The sequence below is a fragment of the Vulpes lagopus genome, chromosome 11, assembly GCF_018345385.1.
Source record: "Vulpes lagopus strain Blue_001 chromosome 11, ASM1834538v1, whole genome shotgun sequence".
NCBI lineage: Eukaryota > Metazoa > Chordata > Mammalia > Carnivora > Canidae > Vulpes > Vulpes lagopus.
Window position 1 is genome coordinate 73,834,416 of NC_054834.1, and position 27,575 is coordinate 73,861,990.

Sequence of the window (27,575 nt, forward strand, 5' to 3'; positions counted from 1 at the left end):
ACTTTTGCTCTCATCTCTTCTGCTAGTTCTTCATGAGAGCCATACAGGCTGCAACAAGGAACAAGAAACAATTCCTCTCTCTGAAGGAAGAGTAAACTCTGGGCTTGCTGTTATCCTCTACTGCAGTGCAGGCTCCTATGCTACACGCACCAAGTTCTCTAGCACTGCAGTCTCCAGCTGTGCAGTACTGGCACCTACCCAATCCAAAACTTCTCTTTTGGGTGATGTTCAGATTCTCAAAGTATTGAAGCTCTAAACTCACTATTGTCTGAAGCTCAGATTAAACACAAATGGTCAAATGTAGGAATAATTTAATCTATTTGATCTTAAGTGAAAGTACCTGCAGAGTTGGGTTCTAAATCTGCTGTCTTCTGGTATCAGCTGCATTTTAACTATGTTCTTGGGTAAATAAGACAAGGTGTGGACAAGCCTCTGCAGGAATAATCAAACACTGCCAGCCTACTAGTCATTCTGGTGGCCATTCCTTCCTCATGCTCTGGTCTCTATGCAACTCTATCTTAGACTGTGGTGGCTACCATGTTTTTCACGATTCCTGACAAATGAAAGGAAGCTCTCTCTAGATATTTTTCATAATGCTAAGAGCCCTCTTTAGAGATCTTTTTAACTCATTCCCTTTCTTGCTGCCTCCTTTTATTCTGCTTAGTATTTGATGCAAATTTTTCTACATTTTCCATCACTCTGCCTCCCCCCCCCCCCTTTTTTTTTTTGTCACTCTGCCTCCTTAAATATCTTAACTACTTTAGTAAGGGAGTTTATGTACTTTTATCAGGATACTTGACCTTGTACAACTGACTAGTGGATTATAATATGGCTTCCTACAACTGGATTCAATGGAGTCAAATCCATTAATCTTTTTTTTTTTTTTAAGATTTTATTTATTTATTCATGAGGGAGAGAGAGAGAGAGAGAGAGAGAGAGGCAGAGACACAGGCAGAGGGAGAAGCAGGCTCCATGCAGGGAGGCCGATGATCCCGGGACTCCAGGATCACGCCTTGGTCTGAAGACAGGCGCTAAACCACTGAGCCACCCAGGGATCCCCTAAATCCCTTAATCTTTTTAATGAAATATAGATATCCGGACCAAAGGAATGTCAGTGAGATATAAACTTAGAAATCTTTCTTCTTATGGATCCTAAAGGCAAATTAATTAATGTTTCCTACATGTACCTATGATGGAATAGCTACATAAAAAAGAAACTTCTGAGGAAAAAAAGGAAAGATGCTAGAGTCAAACTCTCAGGAAAGTAAAAATACATATGTCCTATTATCACAATAGAAAAGAAAAAATTTAAGTGTTCTTTCTCATTCAAGGGTGGAAAGTCAATTTGGAATCTAGTTTATGAGTCTGGAAAAGTATGGCTAAGTTTATTTTGCTGCACATCAATCATTATAGAACTATCTGGAACTTTATCATCTCCTCCCCTAAATACAAGCTACAATGATAACACCTGTCTCTTTTATTATTTTATTTTATTTATTTATTTTATATTTTATTTTATTTATTTTATATTTTTTAAGATTTTATTTATTCCTGAGAATTACAGAGAGAAGCAGAGACATAGACAAAGGGAGAAGCAGGCTCCCCATAGGGAGCCTGATGTGGGACTTGATCCCGGACCAGGATCACAAACTGAGCCAAAGGCAGACGCTCAAATGCTGGGCCATCCAGGCGTCTCAACACCTCTTTTAGAACAAACCTTATAAAACCAAACTATAAAACCAACTGTCTCATTTCTATCACTACTAGAGAGGACCAATCTCACCAGATACCACTCTTTTTTAGCCTCTTTAGTTTTTTACCCTTTCACTGATGCATAAATGATAAGATACAATTAAACAGTTTACCATAAAAAGAAAAAGCAGAAAAAAAAAAACTTCAGGTCCTATCCCGGAGATCAGAATTCTTTCCTGAGGTGGATGGCAGAAGTGGCCAAGGAAAAATGTGAATAAGGAGTCAGGGATGGAACAGACATACTGAAATATTTAGCCCATCTTTCTTAGGGCACATAAAATTATTCAATATAAATTCTCTGTGGCTTAAAATAATCTGTATGATAGGTTTTGAAAATAAACACATATTACCAATTGCAAACCAGTTTTCTAATTCACATGCCCTGTACCTAAAATGTAGTTCCAAGTGATGATTTAAAGAGAATATTAATATTCCCATCTTTATACTTTTTGGTATTCATGGTAATGGTTATTTGTGAGGAAAAACTTAAAAGACCTTCCTCCAATTTAGACAGCTGAAATCTGGATTCCTGAAAAATAAGTTCATTCCTTTGAGATCAATACATGAAGGCTCTGAAAATAACTCTGAAAATAACTAATACTGGGAGAGCTCTTGAAAAAGTAGAAAAAAATATAACGTGAAGAAACTTGATAAAGCAATAGGATAGGTTGTTATGTTTGTCTTTTCTTAAAATCTCTATGCCCAGTGTGGGGATTGAACTCTCTACCCTGAGATCAAGAGCCACGTGTTCCACTGACTGAGCCAGCCAGGCGCCCCAGGACAGATTATACTTATAAAGATACTTCTCAAGCTGTCTTGATGTATTTAAGTCTTTTTTTAATTTAAATCTTAGTAGTAGATAAATTTGAAACTAAATATGTGAAACCTATTCAACAACACCCAGCATAAAAAAAGCTTCTTGTCTGCTTGGGGTGAGACTGCTGGAGATGGCTATTGGCCACTTTTATTCTGAAACAAGCCTCTATTTGAGGATAACTTGTTTAAATTTAGTATTTCCTAATACTGATACTTTCTTAGGTTCGCCTTTATTTTTAGGATGTATCTGAAATCTGCATTTTTAGGACTAAATTTAAGTCCTAACTGAACATACAAGTGTCAGTATTTTCATAGCAGGGACCTAATCTCATTCTAGGAAATCAAACACTGTACAACACACACACTCACACGTACATATTAACTTCTTTCTGAATGCACCAGGGATTAACCAGAATTCCTGTACTTTCTAAGAATTGAGAAAATGCCTGCCCCAGCCAGATCAGTGGCTGTTATACAACATAACCAACCCTTACCTTCACGTCAGCAATAAGAGCATCTTCATCTTCTATTCCTGTGGGGACACATTTCTTGTGCAGTGGCAGAGACTCCAACTTATCTACAAGACAGCGAAGGCCTTCAAGCTCAAAATGGGTCAGATGCACCTGTCTGTCCTTTCGGGGACTACACTGAGGATCCCACACTTGGCCATTGTGGGAGCCCCGGCTAGAGTCAGAGGATGAGTCCCCTGACAAGGTTTTCTTCAGACTTGGAAGACTTCGGCAGGTTTTGCCCAGTCCGTCATAATCCAGGTTGACCCCATTGGCTACAGGGCTAGTGAGGACAGAACGCCTATTGCTCAGGCGCCTTGGTTCTCGATCCACTGCTTCCTCATCCCCATTTCCAGATTCCAACCCATTTAACTCCAAATCTGCCAATAGGAAGAAAAAATATAGTAAGAACATGACACTTGACCATGTGATCAACAAGAGAAAACAGCAGCATGGGAGGGATGCTGAGGTTATAAATGATGAAGCTGTGACATTTTAAAATGGTCTCTCCTTATTTCAACCCATTTGCCCACTGCTGAAAATCATAGTTACAGGTAAGAATATGTTCCTGAGTCAGAAGGACAACTATGTGAATGATCAATTGATTTTTCAAAAGGTTGGGGAAGGGTCCGTCAACTGTGTGCTAGAAATAAGTCAGCTGAAAATGGCTGTGAATTAGTTTCAAGTCCAAACTGAAATTTGAGGTTATGATTTCATAACTTTTTAAAAAGCAGATAGTACGAAGCACATTACTCAGTTTTGTTAAAAGTTCTGGTCATAAAATTACAAACTTCAGAATTGAAATCCTATCAATATGGCTAACAAAATAAAGCAAGTATTTTTTTAAAAGGAAGATTTTGATAGTCAAGTTTTAACAAAAGAAAAATTGTTAAATGTTCACTGATTCTTTATTATGAAAGTAATACAAGAAACAGACTCTTAACCATACAAACAAACTGATGGTTACCAGAGGGGTGGTGGGTGGAGGTATGGGTGAAATAAGTGATGGGATTAAGAAGGGTAATTGTGATGAGCACCAGGTGCTGTATGAAGAGACAAATCACTATACTGCCCATTGAAACTAATATTACACTGCACTAACTGGAATTTGAATGAACTGGAAATTGAATAAAAACTTAAAAAAAAAAGAAAACTATAAAAAGAAAACTATAAAAAACTATAAAAGTTAACCAATCCAATGGGAAAAAAGATAATCTATACTTACTATTAATTTTGAAAATATAGGACGGTGCAAAGAAGTAAATAAGTCACCCCTTATCCCTCCATCCTTGGATAAAAAGTCAACAGCTGATATATTTTCTTTCCATCTTTTTCTTTCTCTCTTTTTAAAAATTTTATTTATTTATTTGACAGAGAGACAGAGAGAGCAAGAGCGAGCATGCACAAGCAGGGGGAGCAGTAGGCAGAGGGAGAGACAAAAACAGGCTTCCCACTGAACAGGGAGCCCGATGCAGGGCTCCATCCCAGGACCCTGAGATCATGACCTGATCTGAAGGCACTTAACTGACGAGCCACGCAGGTGCCCCTCCATCTTTTTCTAAGCATATGTGCATGACTACGCTTGCACTGGGATTATGCTGCATATACAATTCTGTATCCTGCTTTCATGTACTGGGTGGTCATTTTTTATTTTCAAACAAGAATATAAACTATCTTCAAAGGAAAATGCTGAAGCAAAAAAATATCTGGCTTAGACTGAAGATTCCATGGAAGATGTGACCACAGGATATTTCAGTCTTGGCTCCTCTGCACCTTAGGGCATGTAACAGCCTAAAAATGTGTAACTGAAAGTATCTTGCCATCCGATAAAATACTTCTCTTGATACAAATTGGGGAAACATTAAAGCATACAGGTTAAGGATATAGACTTTAGAGTCTTACCAACTTGATTCAAACTATAGCTTTCTCACTTATTAACTATAAGATCATGAACAAGTTTTTTAATCTCCTTGAAACTTAATGTCACCACTTGTAAAATGAAGATTACAGTACCTACCTCACAGGTAATAATCAGAATTTAATGTATGTAAACTGCTTAGTAAAGTGCCTGGAATATAGTAAAAGTTAGCATGAGGACATGTTTTTAGTGTTTATTGTGCCAAAGGCCATCCTTTTTCTTTTCTTTTTTTTTTTTTTTTTGCCATTCTTTATACAAGAACACATAGTAGACAAATGATTATCTTTCTTACAGAGCTAAAATTAATTCAGACAAAGGAGAGATCCAGATATTTCATTTTGCCTAGTAATTCATGTCTGGGTAGGAGATCGGTTGTAAACAGCGTTGAACTCCAATGAATGAATTTGGTAGTTCGAAGCAGGTAAATTCATGTTTATGCAGAACACTTACCCATACTGAGGGACTCTTTTTGAAATTCCTTAGTTAGGTGGGAGCGGTTTGTTATGCAGTACACATAGCGCTCCAACACGTACCAACACATCTCATAGTAAAATGGATAACGGAACTTATTTGGAACCTATGTGGGAACAAAATAATGAGAAAAACAAGCTGATAACAATTTACAAGATAAAAGAGTAAGACAAATTGAATCACTGCAAAAATAAACCTAGGGAAGATACTCTAGTCAACAGGTAGGGAGAACCTAACTGGATCTGTCAACCTAAACATTGCTGGTCTTGGGAAACAATCACTAAAATTAAAAGGTATTTAAGAACCACCAAAAAGGTGTCTTGGGAAAGTATCAAAAAGTAAGTTCTGGGACAGAGTAAAGTGTTAGAGTAAGACACAATATGCTTTTTTTTTTTTTAAGATTTTATTTATTTATTCATGAGAGACACAGAAAGAGAGGCAGAGACACAGGCAGAGGGAGAAGCAGGCTCCATGCAAGGAGCCTGATATGGGACTCCATCCTGGATCTGGGATCAGGCCCTGAGCCAAAGGCAGACGCTCAACCGCTAAGCCACCCAGGCGTCCCTAAGACACAATATACTTAGTTGAGAAAACCGTTTCAGGGTTCTTAGGATACAAAGGCCTGCCAAGCAGTCATGCCTTTACTACAATTTTAACCCAGAAGGCCATGGGACAAAGATCTAATGGATCTAATGGATAACAGGTTATGAGATGAAGTTATATGCTTTAATTATGTTCTTACCTATAGAAAAGTATGATTAGAGACTCATTCTCAAGCTATGTCTAGTTTAGGACATACAAGACTGCATATTTTCCCACCATCAGCTCTCAGCTGATCTGTTCAGTATTTTGCAGTCTGCCCCAATGGCAGGTCCACAAATTAGATTGCTGCTCCACAAGGCTTAATCAGCCACTGCCTTTAGTTCCTTTCATTCTCTCCAGAAGCAGCATGAAATCATTCCAGCTGAATAATAATAAAAAGAACTGCCCTTCAGATCAAGCATAGTTGAAACAAAGGCAAATCAGCATGGATTAATCAGTGAGGAAGAGTAACAATGGGGACTACCCTATATATATTTTGCCATCTTCTTTTAGAGAGGACAACTTTCAAAACGAGAACCCAACAATACGTTTAAGATTGTTTTGAATATGCAACTGAGAACATTCTCATCTTCTTTTCAAAGCTCCAGATCAGGTAGTATTCCTAAATCATGGAGATCTGGATGCAAGACCCTTTTCAAAACCCTTCACCGAGCATGCCTGGAATGAGGAGATTACTTTCCTTATTGCAAGGCAAGAGAGGCATGTACTTTTCACTAGGTTTCCAATTTAGAGGAACTACGCTCTGAAACTATCTTAAGTGGCTACAGTTTTAACAACTAAAAGACATTTTTTCTCCTTTTTTTTCCCCTCCTTTATTTTAAAGTCAAATTAGGGGCACCTGGGTGGCTTAGTAGTAGAGCATGTAACTTGATCTCAGGGTCTTGAGTTCAAGCCCCACATCAGGCCTAGAGGCTACTTAAAAATATATAAATAAAAGTTTATTTTTAAGAAGGTCAAGTTAATTTACTTTGGTAAGGTGTGTGTGGGGGAACCACATAATTTTTTTTTTTTTTAAAGATTTTACTTAATTATTCATGAGAGACACAGAGAGAGAGGCAGAGACACAGGCAGAGGGAGAAGCAGGCTCCATGCAGGGAGCCGGACGTGGGACTCGATCCAGGATCACATCCTGGACCAAAGCTGGTGCCAAACTGCTGAGCCACCTGGGCTGCCCGGGAACCACATAATTAATAGATATTAGGTACCCCCAAATTATAATACACAGGTCTCTGTTCATCTTTTACACATATTAACACTTTTCTGGAAGGGTTTTTATTAAAAGTTCAGGACAACTCAAAATTCTGAAGCCCTCTAGGATTCTGTTGAGAGCTAAGTAAAATACTGACAGTTAAAAAAAAAATAGGGCACTAAACCTTTTATTTTTTACTTGGAACTCATCGGAATGCATTAACAACAGCCAAGATACCACACACCCAACCTACCTTATTATATTTTATCTATGTTGCCAAACACTACAGAGTATATAAATTCCAAGACTGGGAATTTTGGGGGGAGGGGATTTTTTTTAATCCTCCTTATGAATTATTAAGCTTTTAAGTGCTATTAGTAGAATAATCACCAACACTCCAGTTTAAATAGTATGGTATTTCCACACTGGCATGGCAAAAGAAACCAAAAATATTATCTTAAATTCACAACACACTTTATTTTTGTAAATTAACATATTAAATGGATGCCAGATTGCTACTGGCACATAAAAGGTTGTTGTAAAAAGCAATAATAATAATTAAAAAAAAACCCACTGTGTACATTATGCAGGTGACTCAGTAAAATTTTTACAGAAACACAGAGGAGTTCCTTATTTAGAATGAAAGAATTAAGCTATAGAGAAAATGGAATAATATGGTGGTTAGACTGAAATTTGACATTTCTTGATACACAAAGTCTAGGAATATTAATCAAGATCAGTTATTAGAAGTTTAACAGTCTGCAAGAAACTTCATGCACAGATAACTCATTTCACCTATGTCAATGAATATACATTTTCCCTTTCTTCCTCAGTGAGCAACTCAGCAATTACGTCAGTAACTCATGGGCATAATATAGTAGTTTTTAGCCAAAAAAGGGGAATACTTTGTAAAACCTCATTTTCAGATTAAGTAAATAGGTGGTATCATCTCTGAGAACCATGGAGTTAAGTAAGAGTACTTTACTATGAAATTATGTAATTTCTCTTTTGAAACATTTTACCTATTATCATTATTACAATTTCAAACTTATTACTTTCTTATAGTTTCATTACTCAACAAACAAATAGAGATACACTTTCTTAAAAAAAGATTTTATGTATTTGAGAGAGCATGCGTGCGAGAGGAAACATGAGAGGGGGTGCGCGGAGGGGGGCGGCAGAGGGAGAAGGAGAAGCAGATTCCCTGCAGGGGCTTGATCCCAGGACACCAAGACCATGACCTGAGCTGAGCTGAAGACACTCAACCAACTGAGCCACCCAGATGCCCCTATAAAATTTATTTTAAAAACACTGCAGCATCAGCATCTTTTTTTTTTTTTTTAAGATTTTATTTATTTATTCATGAGAGAAAGAGAGAGAGAGAGAAGGAGGCAGAGACACAGGCAGAGGGAGAAGCAGGCTCAATGCAGGGAACCTGACGTGGGACTTGATCCCGGGTCTCTAGGATCACATCCTGGGCTGAAGGGCGCTAAACTGCTGAGCCTGGGCTGCCCCATCATCTTTTAAAAAGATTTTATTTATTTCTTTGAGATTGAGCGCTCAGGAGCAGGAGGGACAGAGAGAGAAGGACAAATGGCTAGCTGCTCAGCAGGGAGGGGAGCTTGATGCAGGGCTTGATCCCAGGCCCCTGGGATCATGACCTAAGTTGAAGGCAGACACTTCACTGAATGAACCACTCAGGCACCCCATTTTTTAAAGATTTATTTATATATTTGACACAGGAGCCCCATTTAAAAAAAATTTATTTATTTATTCATTAGAGAGACAGAGAGAGAGAAGCAGAGACACAGGCAGAGGGAGAAGCAGGCTCCATGCGGGGAGCTCGACATGGAACTCGATCCAGGGTCTCCAGGATCAGGCCCTGGGCTGAAAGGTGGCACCAAACCGCTGAGCCACCTGGGCTGCCCAGGAGCCCCATTTTTTTAGGAGCCCCATTTTTTAAAAAGACTTATTTATATATCTGAGAAAGAAAGTGCATGAGCAGGGGAAGGAACATAGGGGGAGACAGAATCCCGAAGCGGACTCCCCACTGAGCATGGAGCTGGATTCCAGGACCCTGAGATCCTGACCTGAGCCAAAATGAAGAGTTGGCTCCTTAAATGACTAAGTCACCCAGGGGTCCCAGAACTGCATCTTCTTATTTCGAATAGGGTAATCCCTATAACTCCAACAATAGTACTCCTGTGTGTAAGATAATAGGTAGCTCCTAACCAAAATACAGGTTTCAAAACAGGCACTAAAATGGCTAAGTGACCATGTTCACAGTAAGTAAGTCAATGATCATTCTTTCTAAAAATTGTAAATTCTTCACTACTTGCAATTTTTTAAATTTCACTTTGAAAAATTTCAAATTCATCAAAAAGTTTTAAGAACAGTATCATGAACAGTGCCTAAAGCATTATTCGAGATTCACCAGCTATTAACACTTACCCACATTTGTTAATCTCTATTCATATATACTCATTATTATTCTGCTGAACTACTTGAGAGCAAATTGGGAACAGCACTGCCCTCTAAAGACTCTATACTCTAATTGCTGTTTAAGGTCAATACCATCTATCTATACCATTCATTTATTTTAAGATTTTATTTATTTATTCATGAGAGACACCGAGAGAGAGAGACAGAGACACAGGCAGAGGGAGAATCAGGCTTCATCCAGGGAGCCCGATGTGCGACTTGATCCCAGGTCTCCAGGATCACACCCTGATCCAAAGGCAGACACTCAACTGCTGAGCCACCCAGGCATCCCTATACCTTAATCATCTGTAATTCAGCCCTTATCAGCTTGGGTTCTGCTAAAGAATTAAGCCCTGTTTCCTTATGACATGGGTTGACCAGCAAACTGATCTACTAGTGATCTGATCTATTTTTTTAAGGCCTGTGAGGTAACAGTGTTTTCACATTCTTAAATGACTAAAAAACCCAAAACAAACACCCACTAAACTAAAATTAGAGCATTTTGTGATACGGGAAACCTATATGAAATTCAATTTCACTGTCCATAAATAAAATTTTGTTTCATTTGAGCCATGCTCATTTATTTAAGTATTTCATTCTACAAGGCAGTGAAGTACTTGCAGTAGATATTGTATGGCCCACAAAACCAAAAACATTCACTATCTGATTCTTTATGGAAAAAGTTTGCCAACTCTTGCCAGGGCATCCACTGCATTGTAAGGAATTAACTTTTTTCATATATATGTAGAATGATATCGGCTATGTACCCTCCCACAGAAAACTAAGAGAATAAGATGCACAAATCATTTTCTAAAGGACTTCACTCTCTCAAGGAACCCCAGCTGGGAAAAGCAGTATCACATTGATTTATTCAAGTACAACAGTTTGGGTGCTGGACAGTAATTGGAGTAAAGAAAGATACATGAATTCAAAGTCGTGACTCCTAAATTGATAAATCCCATTATATCAAATTATTCTAAGAGCATAAAAAATAAAAACATGGCTCAAGAGATTCCCCAATGTTCACTTCTAGCCCTATAAAAATCCAAGATACCAAGAACCTCAAAGAATCAGAGTCCCCCAAACCAAGCAACGTAGACCTCATTAAAGCCTTCTTCTCAGCGCCCCTGAAATGTCAACACTGCATTTTAACTCACAGAAAAATCGAAGTTTTGAGATAACTACCAATGAATCTCTTATAACATCTGTCTTAAATGGACACAATCTTTTTTACATCCAGTTGCTACACAGAATTACTTACCCGTGTCCGATCTTCAATGTTGTATATTTTTAATTGCATGGGGATATTGAAACTATGCAAAAAATTGCCTCCAAAGACTAATGTGTCTGTAGGAGTATACACAGCATGAATCCAGCCTAGAAGAAAGGGAGTGGAGGGCAGTGGCTTAAGCACATGTTATAATACGGGTCTCTCAGAAAACTAGACTCCTAGATCACACATTTTACTCTGATTCTGCCATTTAGTGGTTGGTCAAGTTATTAAATCTCTTGCAGCCTCAATATCCTCTATAAAACTAATGTTCTCTATAAAAATTAAACTTTATATGGTTGTTAGCATTAAATCAGAAAATGCACGTAAAGTGTTTGGCATACAGCAAGCTTAACAAATGTTGCTTCTATTTATGGGAGCACCTACTGTGAAGACACAGTACAAGAGAGTTTACATGTATTTCCATTTACCCCTCAAAACAAAATGTGACAGAGTATTTGACCAACATGGTATCAGCAGGTAAACACATAGTCAGAATTTTAATACATGTCTGTGACTCCAAAATCTGTGCTCCCAACTACTTATTTTGTAACTAGTGACCTGATAAAAAATATCTGCACTCTAGCACTTGCAGCCATCCCTTAAGAGAATGGGGAACAATCAGAATAGTGGCTAAACAACCCGTTTTTCCCACCTTGCTTACCTGAGGGAATGACGAAGGTATAGCCCTGCTTGAGCTCAATGCGCTGGCAATCTGACACCCGGTCACCCAGAAAGATGTCTCCCTGTTTCCCTGACAGCAGCCAATTCTCGTACAGCTCCAGGTTGTGGGCTGTAGGGGGGATGAGCCAGAAGACCTGTGAGTTAAAAAACTTCAGTCTGTTAACAGCCATTGACATGACCCAGTCGTCTCCCTCAACAGGTACAACATTAAGGCCAACAGATAGAAGAGCAGAAAGCAATTCTCCTAGCATATAGAACCTGACCTTTTGGGAAATTCTAAAGGCCCTAACGAAGTAGATCTTTTTTGTCCTTCACTTGTGGAAATGGCATTAGAGCTTCCCTGGGGTTTGATTATGGAGTCTAGAACACACCCAGGACTGAGAGAGAAGAGGGGCATTCAGTTTGCAACCTAGGAAATCCCTTACTTGCCCCTAGTTGTCTGGCCTCTATAGTCCTAAGAAATACAGTTAGGTACAATATCTTCAAGAGATAGGCCTAGGTTGCTTTGTTCCAGGATAGCAACCAAGACCAAAAGAACTTTTTTTTTTTTTTTTTAAAGATTTTACCTATTTATTCTTTTTTTTTTTTTTAAATCTATTTATTCATGAGAGACACACAGAGAAGGCAGAGACACAGGCAGAGGGAGAAGCAGGCTCCATGCAGGGAGCCTGATGTGGGACTCAATCCTGGAACTCTGGGATCACGCCCTGAACCGAAGGCAGATGCTCAATTGCTGAGCCACCCAGGGATCCCAAAAGGAAAAAAACTTAAGAAATCACTGAAATGGATCCAAAATATACAAAATACTTTTGGATCTGGAGGAGGTACAGTTGTTCTAAATTAGGACCTCACATTTTATTTATTTTTATTTATTTATTTATTTGTTTGTTTATTTATTTGAAGGTTTTATTTATTTATTCATGATAGACACAGAGAGGGGCGGGGCAGAGACACAGGCAGAGGGAGAAGCAGGCTCCATGCCTGGAGCCCAACACGGGACTCGATCCTGGAACTCCAGGATCACATCCTGGGCCAAAGGCACACGTTTGCTAAACTGCTGAGCCACCCAGGGATCCCCAGGACCTCACATTTAAAAGCATTATGTTTTCAATCCAGTTCTACTTTTTCTTTCACAAATGTATCCACTTCTAGCAAAGGGGAAAAAGGATAACAATAAGAGTATAATAGTATGAACCTCTGACATTAATCCTAGATTCTATTCTCACATAGCATTTAAAAACAATCTGACAAGCTTGTTTGAACATAATTCTTTATGAATAAGAATAATCTTTCAAAAAAAAAAAAGAATAATCTTTCAAAATCTATTCATATCCTTCCTTGGAAAGGAATTAAAGGCTTCCTTTGGCCACAGTTCAGATCAATGCCTTCATAATTTGTTGGTATCATTGTGAATCCATATAAAATTTGTACTGCTTTCTATTTTTTTTTTAATTTTTTATTTATTTATGATAGTCACAGAGAGAGAGAGAGAGGCAGAGACACAGGCGGAGGGAGAAGCAGGCTCCATGCACCGGAAGCCCGATGTGGGATTCGATCCCGGGTCTCCAGGATCGCGCCCTGGGCCAAAGGCAGGCGCCAAACCGCTGCGCCACCCAGGGATCCCTGTACTGCTTTCTATTACATTATTACATTTCCATGTAAAGAAATTAACTTGTCTTCCTAAAACCACTTCCTTGCTTCATGTGCAAAATTCTGCCCTGGGAATCTAAAAATAGAGGACTGCTGAGGTTTACCAAATATTGTGCCAATATTGGTGTAATGATAGACTAGAAGAGTATCAATTCCTACTGAAGTCTAGCCAAGAAGGTCAACTTAATCTACAATTCTCTCTAGAATAGAGGACAATTCCCTAATAGATTAATTTCCAGGGTATATTAAGCATGCATGAACTGAAGCAGAATCATAAAACCAGCTTCAGATTCCAACCCCCATCATAACTATGACCGTACCTTTCCCCCTTGATGGATATGATACCAAACAGAGGTACCACCGAAGTCCACATGGAAGTCAGTATAGCAGCCTCGAACACTCATTAGACAGTACCTGACCCAAAAAAAGCAGTATTAGTGCACTGATGAAAAAAAGAGAACCTGCTTTACCACAATGCCACATTCTCCCCCTTTGCACCCATTTTCTACCTAATCAATTCCAAGTGCAAGGAACACAATTTCAATGTACCAGAGAATACATTTTCTTTAAACTATGTAATCATGGTTATGACATTGTTATACACACTCTTCCCTTGGGAACTGTAAAGCCTACTGTTTAAAGAATTAATTCATCTTTTTGATCATTCAGGACACAGAGCAAGGCTCCGAAGGCAGGAACCAGTCTTTGCTATCACTTTGGTTTCCCAATGCACCTGAGGATATGCAGGGAAAGCCACTTACTTCTGTACTTTGGGGTACTGCATCTCCAAGATGGCATTTGTTGATTCAGTCTGACTTTCCTTCAAGTGCCTTGGCCACATGTTGTCTACCCAGTCAATGAAATCCACCTTGAAAAAGAAAGAAGAAACATTTAGAATTCAATGGAAGGATGGGGATTAAAGAGAACTTTAAAGTCAAGAAAAATAGAATTTCTCAAAATACACAATGGAAGACTATGACTTCTTTATTTAATTTACTTTTTAAAGTAGGCTCCACATCCAGCATGGAGATCAATACAAGGCCTGAACTCATGACCCTGAGATCAAGACCTGAGCTGAGATCAAGAGCCCAATGCTTAACCGACCGAGCCACCCAGGAGCCCCTGACAAACTATAATTTAATTATAGACAATCTGCTGGTGAATCAAAGGGTGAGTAGGCAAACATAATTATTCGGTGAAAAAAAAAGACTAATGGTTCCATGAATATGATCATAAAGGTAGCACTAATCAAAATGATGTCATTAAAAACACAGTGGTATCTCTTCTGTGTCAATACTGGTATAATCAGCTGTCCTTTTCTGATTCAATAAAAGGCTTAGTCTGGAAAGTACCAACAAACTTACCAAAAGATGTAACTCTGTTAGAGCAGCTAAGATATCAAAACTTAAAAAAAAAAAAAAAAAAAAAAAGAACAAGAAAAAGGAAAGAAATCCAATGGAGATTTGTAGACTTGCACAACAATGTGCTATAGAATCTACTAGGTTAGGAATCAGAAGTTCCAGGCCTGTCATGTTCTCTCACATGCAAGTCTCTGGAACTCATTTGTAAAAGAAGGATGATTAACTCAAAATGATATTGTGAGGACTACATGTAAATAGATGTTAAAACTTCTTAAGATAATATTACTAGAATTTAGTAATCTATTTTATTTTTTAAAAGACTTTATTTATTTACTCATAAGAAAGAGACAGAGGCAGAGACACAGGCAGACCGGGAGCCCGATGTGGGACTTGATCCCAGGTCTCCAGGATCACACTCTGGGCTGAAGGCAGGCGCTCAACCGCTGAGCCACCCAAGCGTCCCTAGGAATCTATTTTAAATAATATGTGCTCAAAGAAAGTTACAGCAGTATGAACTTATCTGCACTTTACAATGAATTGTAGCATATCCTGTACCTTCAAATGTGTGTACCATCCAACCACTGACCTCCAAGAAAGTCTCAGGGAGATAAAAATGTGAGCCAAACCATGTTTCCAGTACAGTACTGACATTACAAATACCTAACTTAAGGCTATAAACACATGTATTTGGTAAGTTTTAAAACAAAATCTGTATTTGATTATTTATTTCCTATATAGACCTAGATAAATACATACAAGCTGTGTATAATATTACAAGGCAGGTGGCTAGGAAACACTCAGATGTAAACTGTGTGAGAGTGGCTTGAAGGGATCACCAATGACATGCAAGTCATTGTCAAGAGCAATTATGAAGCTTAACTTGCGGCTCTACTTTAAAGGATTTCTGTTCAGAAAGCCAACAGTTTTAACCAAGCATCCACTGGGCCTAGAACACTCAATGAACTCCACCTTCCTTTCTTTCCCACAAAGTCTACTTTCTGTTTTCTTCACGTAGTGGTCGGCATCTCCCATCTCCTGGTATTCTCCTTTGGAAAGCCTTTAACAAAATAATGAGTATCTTACTTGTTCAAGACACTATAAGCTCTTATGTCTGGATGGGGAAAGGAAGGGTTAGGAACACATGGATTTTTTTTTTTTTTCCCCTTAAGATTTTTATTTGTTCATGAGACAGAGAGAGAGGCAGAGACCTAGGCAGAGGGAGAAGCAGGCTCTAGGACCCTGGGATCACAACCTGAGCCAAAGGTAAATGCTCAACCACTGAGCCACCCAGGTGCCCCTTGGCACCTCCTTTTAATTGGTATTATTAGGTATCATCTGACTACCAAGAGAATATTGTGTTAAGGTATTTATATTTTTCTCCTTAGGTTAATCTTTAAGCTCTGGATAGGACTTTTGCTAAATGGCCTGATCCATGAGAGAGCAAGTCTCCAGTAGAGGTAATCACCAGTTTCTACCTGTTCTGCCTCAATACTAGGGCCAAAATGGTAAGAAGTCCAATACCTAGGACCTAATCTATTCATATGCTGCACAAAAACCCCCCCATGCCTTCCATGAATTAACTTTCCCATTACCAAGCAAATTTGCACATCGTTTATGTTGTTTTTCATCTATCTCTCAGGTACTGATAGAATGACAGCAGAAAATAATCTCTCCCCACCACAGAATCACTCTTTATGCTAATAACCTATAAAAGGCACTTAAAGGTTGCCCACTTTCCTTTCCTTGCTCCTACTTTTTACACAGACTACTCCTGCCTAGAATTCTGGTTTTCTTTCCCTTTGCCTCCTTGTTTCCTTTATGTCAAGCTTAGCTATCACTTCCTCCAAAGAGCTTCCCCTCCTTAATTCTCCTCCAGTTATGTTAGAGGGGTCCTTCCTATTGCTCCCACAGTACTCTATTTATTCACATTTAAGGCACTCACCATTATTGTAGTTTGCAGAAATGTCTATCCTCTGGTCTTTCTTCCCTGTGAGACTCTAAGCACTTTGAGAATGAGAAGGACTTTATTTTCCATAGGTCCTCTAGCACCTAGCATAGTGTTCAGCATGTGGCAGGCACTTGAACAAATAAGCTAATTCCGAAGGTGTGAATTTCATAGAGAACAAAAGATTATGTAGTTTATGTGAAAGATTGTTACATGAATAAGTGTATTTGTTCAAACTCATTGAAGCGTACACTTAAAATGGGTATACTTTATTGTATGTCAATTGTACCTGAATAAAGTTGGTTTTCGAAAAAGCATTATTAAGATATATTGGAAAAGACTTAGATAAATGGAGGGATACACTTCAGGGAAAAATACTCCAGTAAATAAATAAATAATGCCTCAGCAGCAGAATAAGCATACTGCTGCTTACATAGCAAGGTCATTAAACGTTTTCCTGCTTTCAGGTGACCTTGGTAATAGCTCAATCTTTCCAGCCATGTTTTAGGTCCCTAAAAAATACTGGTTCATTGTTCTCTGCCCACTAGAAAATTTTTTCTTTTCTTTAAGATTTTATTTGATAGAAAGAGAGCATGTGCACACAAGCAGGTGGAGCAGTAAGCAGAGGGAAAGGGAGAAGCACACTCCCCCACTGAGCAGGGAGCCCAGGACTCTGGGATCATGACCTGAGCTGAAGGCAGATGCTTAACTGACTGAGCCACCGAGGTGCCCCATCTAGAAAATGTTCTATTTCTGAGCCCTTCCTTAGTTCTACTCCTCCATTTAATGGTCCATTATTTTTCTGTTATAGAATGATGCAGCATTTTTTATCATTAAAAGAAAATGAATAAATTAAGATGTTACAAATAAGGCTTCATGTGTGAACGACACATTTCTAAATTTTAAGAATGGAAAAGTATGAATAAGTTTTACTTTTTTAAAGATTTTATTTATAAACCTTAGAGGGAGAGACAGAGAGAGCAAGAGTGCACCCATGCAAGTATGGGAAGGAGCAGAGGGACAGGGACAAGCCAACTCCCTGCCAAGCAGAGTCCCATGGGGGGCCCCATCCTATAACCCAAGATCACCATCAAGTTGAAACCAAGAGTTGAAAACTTTACCAACTGAGCCACCCAGGTGCCCTGTAAGTTTTACTTTTGTAGCTATAATCATTTTATTTTTAAATTGAAATTCTAAAAATATTAACAATGTTAATCTATAAATATTATAATATTTCCGTGATTCTTACATCTCTTATCCTTTTTTTTTTTAGATTTTATTTATCAATTCACAGAGAGAGAGGCCGAGACACAAGCAGAGGGAGAAGCAGGCTCCTTGCAGGGAGCCTGATGCAGGACTTGATCCCAGGATCACGCCCTGAGCCGAGGGCAGATGCTCAACCGCTGAGCCACCCAGGCATCCCTTATTCTTTCTTTTAAACCACTGAACTGTACATTAAAAACAAAAAACAAAAGTAAAAACACAATTTTTAAAGTAAGCTCTATGCTCAATGTGGGCCTTGAACTCAAGACCCTGAGATCAAGAGTTGCATGCTCTATCTACTGAGCCAGTCAGGTGCCCTTTATTATTTATTTATTAAGTGAATCGTATTTGACTAATGACAAGACTAAATTCTTTTTTTAAAAAAAGACTGACTAGATTTATTTGAGAGAGTGTGTTGAGGGGAGAGAGAGAGAGAATCTTTTAAGTAGACTCTGTGCATGGAGCCCCTTGGCTGGGTCTCATGACCCTGATATCCCAACCTGAGCCAAAACCAAGAGCTGGATGCTTCACCAACTGTATCACCTAGGTGCCCCTGACAAGACTAAATTCTAATCACCTATCTTCCTGTATTTCTGACAAGACTAAATTCTAACCACGTATCTTCCTGTATTTCCACATGACCAAACAAATGATAATATAAAAAGAATTTTTATCATTCTAGGGAGATAAAGCTTTCTTAATGAGAAATTCTGTATTTTTTTTTCATTTAATTAATTATTTTTGAGAGAATGAGAGAGCAAGCAGGGAGGGGCAGAGGGAGAGACAGAATCTTAAGCAGGCTCTGCTCAGTGTGGAATCCAACACTTGGGCTTGATCTTATGACCCTGAGATCATGACCCAAGATGAAATCAAGACTCAGATGCTTAACCAATAGAGCCACCCAGGTGCCCCATATTTTTTATTTATTTTATTATTTTTTTAAAATATGGGACCAGGTGTAGAGCCCAATGCAGACTCAACACGGGGCTTGAACTCATAACCCCGAGGTCAAGACCTGAGCTGAGATCAAGAGTAGGAGGACACTTAAGTGACTGAGCCATTCAAGCACCCTGAGAAATTCTGTATTTAGTTGTAGCATCTTCAGTAATAAGAAGTAGTGACAAAAAATTATACTGTCTCTTCAGATAATAGTGAAATACTGAGAACATTTTCTTGCTGGTCTGTACATAACAATTCTTAGTGATGATAACAATGCAACTTACTAGTAAGCTAAATGTAGGTGTATATATAAAATAACAAAATAAAAGCAATCATATTTTAACTTTGAAAGTCAAAAGGTATAATTAGGATAATTTAAATGAAGATAGAATAAAACACTGAGATCTTGACTTTTTTTTTTTTTTTTAAGATTTATTTATTTATTCATGAGAGACACAGGCTGAGAGGAGAGAGGCAAAGACATACAGGCAGAGGGAAAAGCAGGCTCCTTGCAGGGAGCCCAATGCAGGACTCGATCTCGGATCCCAGGACCACGGCCCAAGCCAAAGGAAGGCGCCCAACCGCTGAGCCACCCAGGCGTCCCTGAGATCTTGACTTTAAAGGAAATGATTAGAATATTACAAGTTCTGCTGTTGTAGTTGAAATATGTAACTCAAGTGAGTTCTGAGACAGGAATTAAATGACTAGGCATATTTCAAAAGCGAAATAAGTGTTTCAACAGTCTGTAGACAGCCACTACTTTGCAAAGAGATGAGCTAAATCAGTATCTTCAGGAGAGCTAAGGATCAAAAACAACTTTTTCTTAGGATGGCTTGTCAGTTTATTGATACTAGTCATCCAGTGGAATCTGCTCAAGAAACCATCTCATAAAATTGATCACTTGTCTCTAAACTAGTTTTCCCTCAAGCTTTTCAGCAAGTGTAAACCCACAAGATAAAATTAGTCAAACTTCATACTGACAGTTCTTTTAAGAGTGAATTTCAAGACATTTTTCCATTACATGCAAAGACCAATGTTCTTAAATTAAGTTACTGGTAAGCATAATTAAATTGCCCGTCTCTATATAAAATTAAGTGATTTTAGAAAATGGTGAACTTTCTAAAAATGAGTTATTATCAAACTATTTCATCAATTTCATCTTGGTATGTATAAAAAGTTATAAATTCTCCCCATTATATATAAACAACCCTTTGGATGACAATGATAATGTGGAAAAAATAATTAGACTAACCGTGGAGGGCCTCTGCACCATGTTCTCCAGCCTGGTGTGGCTGAACTCTAGGCTGATGACATTATAGAGTTTTTCTCGCTCCTCCTCTGGGGTTTCATAATAGCGTGTCCACTGAGCCATGGTCATTTCAATGCCTTTTTGTGTATTCACATCCATGACATCCACCATGCGACGACTCCCTGCCATGAAAGACGTATCAATCATCTCTACTGAGCCACTACTATCCTTAAATATATTAAGAATATAAAATACAAGTGGAAGGAAACAAACTATCCTCTATTTAAGATATTCAAGTAAAAAACAAAGAGTTGTCACTTAAGAGGATAATCAACAGAAAATCAAACCACAGAGAATGGGAAAGACAACAGGTAATATTAAAAGCAATTTCCTATGGCATATTTCATTATGGTCAGGCAACAAATCTTCTATTCAATATCTCACTCAGTTCCAACAACTCTAAATGTTAAGTACTAATCTCCATTTCATAGATGAGAAAACAGGTGTTATGTAACTTGCAGGACAAAATCCTGGAACTCTAGACCAACTCTAGAATCAATGCTCTTATCTACTGAGCAACACTGTTTTGAAGCAGTTTTGAGGACCTAGATCTATCCCCCATAATTTGAATAAAGGATCCACTATACACAGTGATACATTTTTTAAAAGATTTTATTTATTTATTTGACAGAGTGGGAGAGAAAGCACAAGCAGGGGGAATGGTGGGCAAAGGGAAAGGGAGAAGCAGATTCCCCGCTGAGCAGGGAGCCCTATGTGGGGCTCAATCCTAGGACCCTGGGGATCATGACCTGAGTTGAAGGCAGACGCTTAACTGACTAAGCCACCCAGGTACCCCAATTCTTTTGTTTAAAAGGGTTATTTCCCAAACCTGTTAAGCATTTCTTTTCTTTCTCTTTTTTTTTAAATTCATGAGAAATATATATAGAGAGAGGCAGAGACACAGGCAGAGGGAGAAGCAGGATCCCCACAAGGAGGCTGATGTGGGACTTGATCCCAGATCCTGTGATCACGGCCGGAGCCCAAGGCAGACGCTCAACCACTGAGCCACCCAGGTGTCCCATGCATTTTTAATATAAATCTGCCTTTTCAGTAATTCAACAAATATTTACTGAATGATAAAGATACTATAATGGGCACAAAGATTTATATCAGATTTTCAACCAGCTGCAACAACTACAACACAAGGCAAAATGCATAAAATAGCATGGGGGGAATAACAATAGCTTTAAAGCCAAAGATACCCTAAATTTAAATATCAGCTCTAATAATAGTTGGGAAAGTTATTTAACTTCTCTGAACCTTATTATCTTCTATAATTTGGGAATAATATCACCTTGTAGGCTGCTATGTGGATATAGTCAATGAAGTAAAATGTTCAGGATGAAGTAGGTGTCAATTAAATAGTAATAAATGGAAAATATCTTAAAAATATATATATATTAGACTGTCTGGAGAAGACTTTTTAGAAAAAAGGAGGAAGAAGAGACATTTAAGTTGGGACTTGAAAAATAAACAGAATCTCAACAAGAAATATTCAACAGAAAATTACAAGCATAGGTAGGATAGCTGAAAAGTTAGGATATAGTGATCAAGAAACGGGGAGAAAGAATAAAAACCTGCTGGTGAAATACTAAGAATACTATTCAATTTGTAAGAAACTAACAATAACACCTACTATATAACTGGTCTTTGTGGTTATAACCAGTGGTATATATAACCTGGTCCCGGGACACCTGGGTGGCTCAGTGGTTGAGCACCTGCCTTCGACTCAGGGCCTGATCCTGGAACGCGGGATTGAGTCCCACATCGGGCTCCCTGCATGGAGCCTGCTTCCCTCTGCCTGTGTCTCTGCCCCTCTCTCTCTCTCTCTCTCTCATGAATAAATAAAATCTTTAAAAAGGAAAAAAAAGACCTGGTCCCCTGCCTCTAAGAAGTTTAAAGGTTTAAAGTCTAGTCACAGATAAGAGATAATAGTCAGGAGGACAAGAATATGGCCACAATAAAGTAGACAATAAAATAAATATAGCTGATAATACAAAATAATAAACCACACCCACCCTTCATATTTTGGAAAAAAATGTGAATGCTAAATCAAAATTGCCTTGAAATACCATTTTTATATCCACTGTGATGGCCATAAGTCAAAAAAAAAAAAGAAGGGGAAATTAGTAAGTGATAGCAAGGAAAACTGGAACCCTCAAGACTTGGTAACAATGTAAAGCGGTGCAGCTACTATGGAAAATAGGGTGGTGGTTCCTCAATAAGTTAAACAGCAAATGACCATATGATCCAGCAATTTCCACTCCTAGATATGCATCTAAAGAGTCAAAATCAGATGTTCAAACAAGAACTTGTACATGAATGTTCATAGCAGCTCTAGTCACAATAGTTAAAGGATGGAAACAGGAGTGTCTGGGTGGCTCAGTTGGTTAGGGTCTGCCTTTGGGGCTCAGGTCATGATCTCAAGGCCTTGGGATAGAGCCATGTATTTGTGTGTGGGGGGGGGTGTCCCTGATCAGCGGGGAGCCTGCTTCTCTCTCTCCCTCTGCTCTCTCAAATACTCCATTGTGAGTATACTACATTTTGTTAATCCATTCACTTATTAGTGGACATTTGGGTTTCCATCCTGGAAGTATTATTCAACACTAAAAAGGAATGAAGTGCTGTTACATGCTAGAACATAACACATATATAACAGACACAAAAAGCTACATATTTTATGATTCTATTTATATGAAATATCCACAACAGGAAATCCATAGAAAGTACAACAGTGGTTGCTGGGACTGTGAGTAGCAGGTAATGGGGAGTGACTACTTAATAGATATGGAATTTCCATTTCAGGTGATGAAAAAGTTCTAGAACTAGATACTGCTGATGACTGCACATTGTGAACATACTTAATGGCACTGAGTTGTATACTTTAAAATTATTATAATGGTAAATTTTATGTTATTTGTATTTTACCACAATTTAAAAAAGTGAATGTTTTTCTTCAAGAATGCAGATCAAAGCAAAAGCAATTCCATTCTGCCAATGGTACCAGAGCATCTAATACTCTGTATGTACCAGAGCATTTAGATAAAATAATGAATTGTAATAACAGCTAACATTTACTAAGCATGTACTATGCGTCAGACACTATCCTGAGCACTTCATATTTAAGTAACTTGTCCAAAGTTATACAGCTAGTACTTAGTAGAGCTGAAATCTGAAACCAGACAGTTGTGTTTGATTCCATACTCTCAACCAATATATCCCATCACCTAAAGTGTACATGATAGACTGGTTTTATTCTTTATGGGACATGAACTGACACTGGAAATGTAGCATTTTATGTTAGGTAGAAGTGTGGATTAGCCAAAGTACATATAGTGATAATGGATTATTGCAATCACCAATATTTTGTTCACTACATTTTGACAATCATTAGTTATCCAAGAAAAAAAATCTGGACTTCAAACAACTTGGATGGGTATAAAGTCAGGCATCAGCTGAAATTTATACTAAGTCTATTAGGTTAGATACAATCACTGCTCTGTTTTAAAGATTTACTTTAGAGAGTCAGAGAGTGCACACACACATGCAAGAGTAAGCAGGTAGAAGGGCAAAGGAGGAGAATTCTTTGAGTAGACACGCCACTAAGGATGGAGCCTGATGCGGGGCTTGATCTCATCATGGCCCACAAGATCATGAGCTGAGCCAAATCCAAGAGACAGATACTTAACCAACTGAGCCACCCAGGTGCCCCACTGCTGCATTTTAAATCATGGCAAAGATATCTATGATCACTCAAAGGTCTATTTGTTAAATATAAGGTTATGAAGGGCTTCCAAAGATCATTATTAGCAGTGAACATCTTACTGAGGAAACAGGGAAGTAGGGAAAAATTTAAAAGGAGACTAGTGAGTGAATAAGTGACTAAGTCCTTCTATTTGTATAACTCAGAAATGTGGATACTCTAAGTCTGTGATGGGATCCAGAAGACTTTATTTTTAACAAGTACCAGAGATAATTCTGAGGCAGAGCATTTGTGGATCACAAACCATAAGAATGCCTGACCAATAGAGAAAAGCTATGGTAGCCCATTAACTTATTACTACCCTGGAACTCTGTTAGGAAAAGAAGTCCAGTGATGGACCTGTAAGTACTCAAGACTTTCTGAGGTCCCCTGAGTGAGCCCTGCTTTGTGAAAAGTGGGAAAGCATTTTAATTACTCAACAGATTTACTGAATACCTACTATACTCCAGAGATTGTGTAGATAGTAGGAAATACACAGTGATAGGTAGATAGCTGCAATCTAACAAAGAACTAGTGTGGAAGTAAAAAATACAGGGAATTAGAGAACTTTTCTCTACCTGAGCTATATGTAGAACTTTCACCTCTTGGATAAACAAGTTATCCAGATCCCTAAAAAGGGCCCTCAAGTGGCTAACAGACAGTACTGCAAATACTTAATTTCCAAAGCCGAAGGCTGCACTGGAACTTCAACATAGAGGACAAAACTTAATAGAAGTTGTAATGTTGGAAGGAAAACATCAGAAAAACCTCCTTTTGTTTCATGACTTGCTGGAAACATTTCCAAGAGGTTTAAATCCACCTTATTGCTTTAATGTGTATAGGAGAGTGACCATATCTGAATTCCTAAGGATCCTAATGGGTCTCAGGACTGCAATGAACACCAAATGCTCTGTAAAAAATTGATCTGAATCTTTACTGACACCAGAAAGCTTTCTTCTTTAATTAAATTCATCTAATTTGCTTTCCTTTCCTAAATTTTGAATAAAATATAAATCATAAAATATAAAGATTCAAATTAACCAGTCACTAATAGAGATTTTAATATATCTATTTCTTGGCTTACAGAGTAATCTCTCCACCCAACATGGGGCTTGAACTTACAACCCCAAGATCAAGAGTTGCATGCTTCAGCTTACAAAGTTTTAAATGTTAGCCAAATTACCAAATGTAGCATTGGTGAAAATTTCCTGGAAATTTCTCTACTGCTTGTCAGGAAAGAATCACAGATATGAAGTTTTATTCTTGATTCAGAGATACAAAATGTTCTGGAATAGGCTCTTCATGGAAAGAAGGAGGGATGCACAGTTATAAAACAGTAGGTGTGAAATAGAGTTCTACGCCTAATGAGTACTCAATGAAGCTACTGTGTAACTCCCTTTGAGAAAATTCTCAGTTGCTAATAGTTTTTATTAAGGAACTACTTCATGTAGTATACTTCAATCAAATATGTACTTCCATAGTCCTAAGCTTTAAATCTTAGTCAGAAATTTAGAACTCAGTTTCAAGTCTTAAATCTTTGACTCAATGACACAAAGGCCACAAGCTTAATACTTACCCACACACATTTTGACATCATTCACAGTGAAGTCTGGATCTGGCATCCTATGAAACAAACATCAGTAAGTATAAATGGGAAGCACACCTTCTCTAGTCAGTGTGAGTTTTTTCTTAGAGTACTAAAAACTCTTTCTTTTTTTTTTTTAAAGATTACATTTATTTATTCATAGAGACAGAGAGAGAGAGGGACAGAGACACAGGCAGAGGAAGAAGCAGGCATCATACAGAGAGCCTGACGTGGGACTCGATCCAGGGTCTCCAGGATCACGCCCCGGGCTGCAGGCGGCACTAAACCGCTGCGCCACTGGGGCTGCCCAGTACTAAAAACTCTTAAGTTGAGACATATAAAGACTATATTTAGGTTTAACAATATATTTTAAATATATATAAAACTATATTTTAAATATAAATATAAAAAAGAATATCAACAAAATGCTAACAAGTGGTTATCTCAGGGTAATAGATTTTTTAAATTTTTTAAGATTTTTATTTATTTATTTATTCATGACACAGATTTTAAGAGATTTAAATTTATTTTTTAGCTCACCAGTATTTTCTCATTTAACTAACAACCACGAATTGTTTTTGTAACAATATAAGAAAAATACATCCTTTTAAAATCTAAATGGGGGATTATTTTAAATTACTGCTTTGCGTTATCAATACTGCATTGTCTATAGCTCTGCTGTAACATAGTCATTCACAATCACATCCAATTAGGCTGAGAAAACTTACTTTATTCCAAGTCCATCAGAATTCTTGAAAATCAGAGGGTCTCTTAAGCCACCTCGTTGGATATATTCTACATTAAAATCTGTCACCATAGGAAAACAGTTGTTAGAAAGGCAAGAGGTATCGCTGGAAAAAGATACAAGGACCATAAAAAAGATCCTAAGTAAGATGGTGGAAATAGTGTCTGTTGTTTCTGTGTATACAGTTTTGCTCTGTTAGACAATACACGCTTGTTATTAAGAAACATGTCTCAGGATACAGGAAAAGCACACTGAGAGGCAGGGTTCAAAGAGTTTGCTAAGTCTATATTTCCACAGTAAATTCAGAATTTAACCAACAGGAAGTGGTACTATTAATGAGTCATCTTATAAATCCTAAGCTGAAATTATCATCACCATGTCTCTTAATAGCCAAAAAATATTATTCTGTCCACTACAATACATACTATTGCATCCTTGTCAGTTTGCCAAGGAGCAAAGCTACATGGTACACATGGAATCCCACTTCTGGTTTTGTTTGGGGGAAGAGGGTACATGCATAAAATAATTTTTACTGTATTATTCTTAATTACATCTAAAACAAAGGATAGGAGAAGAAGGAAAAGGTTTTCAGGGAAAAACCCCTGGCCCTGCTTGTTTCTTCTCATATAGCAGAGAATGACTCACAGGGTGGGAGGATTAGGGAAGGGTGGGATGTGTGGGTGCGTATGGCATTGTATTGTGTAATAAGAGAAAATAGCATCACAGAATCAACAGGCAATATTTCAGTTGTACAGATGCTGAGCCCAGTTCCCAGAATCTACAACTTCTGACCTTTCCCCTCCATAAAAGTAACAAAATTTGCTACTGATACTGACCTTTTCCCTCCATAAAAGTAACAAAATTTGCATTATATTTGTTGGTGTGGAGCTTCTCTTCCAAGTCAAAAGTTCTTTTCCCTTCAATTTCATCATCTGAAATGCCATCATCTTCATAGCGTCGTCGCATGGTACCACGCTGGGGAGAGAGGGACATAAGGATCAATCTTGTATTTTTTCATGCCTCTCTAAAAGCTCATAAAGCACATTTCAACTTCACATACTTCCAACTTCAGTTATTATGTCAAACATCAATTTTCCTTGCCTTATATATCTTTCTCTCAACTAAAGGTCAGCTAATATTCTCAAGATGTACAGAATATAACATAATTTTGATAAGTCACTGGTTCCCTACTTGTTAATTTTACCTATGCTGACTCTTTGAGTCTAGAGATACAAACTTAAAATAGAAATAGGTCAAATAGGGTCCACTAAAGATTAGGGACAGACTGACTTTTTAGATATTTCAGGCCAGAATACAAAATACACCATTTTCATAGGGGAAAA

The 27,575-nt window shown here is 38.0% G+C and overlaps 1 protein-coding gene across 5 annotated transcripts in view; it reads right to left on the minus strand.

The window, feature by feature from the left end:
- The window catches only part of KDM2A (lysine demethylase 2A), a 156,284-nt gene that overhangs the window by 23,612 nt on the left and 105,097 nt on the right, over positions 1 to 27,575 (minus strand). For all 5 annotated transcript variants that reach the window (XM_041722902.1, XM_041722904.1, XM_041722903.1 and 2 more), the window contains exons 3-12: positions 27,069 to 27,207; positions 26,216 to 26,294; positions 25,479 to 25,525; positions 20,104 to 20,282; positions 14,105 to 14,211; positions 13,664 to 13,757; positions 11,674 to 11,827; positions 11,001 to 11,116; positions 5,446 to 5,572; positions 3,063 to 3,457 (exon numbers count right to left, since the gene is read on the minus strand). In XM_041722902.1, the coding sequence (XP_041578836.1) occupies positions 3,063 to 3,457; positions 5,446 to 5,572; positions 11,001 to 11,116; positions 11,674 to 11,827; positions 13,664 to 13,757; positions 14,105 to 14,211; positions 20,104 to 20,282; positions 25,479 to 25,525; positions 26,216 to 26,294; positions 27,069 to 27,207 (1,437 nt within the window). The remainder of the gene's footprint in view (positions 1 to 3,062; positions 3,458 to 5,445; positions 5,573 to 11,000; positions 11,117 to 11,673; positions 11,828 to 13,663; positions 13,758 to 14,104; positions 14,212 to 20,103; positions 20,283 to 25,478; positions 25,526 to 26,215; positions 26,295 to 27,068; positions 27,208 to 27,575) is intronic.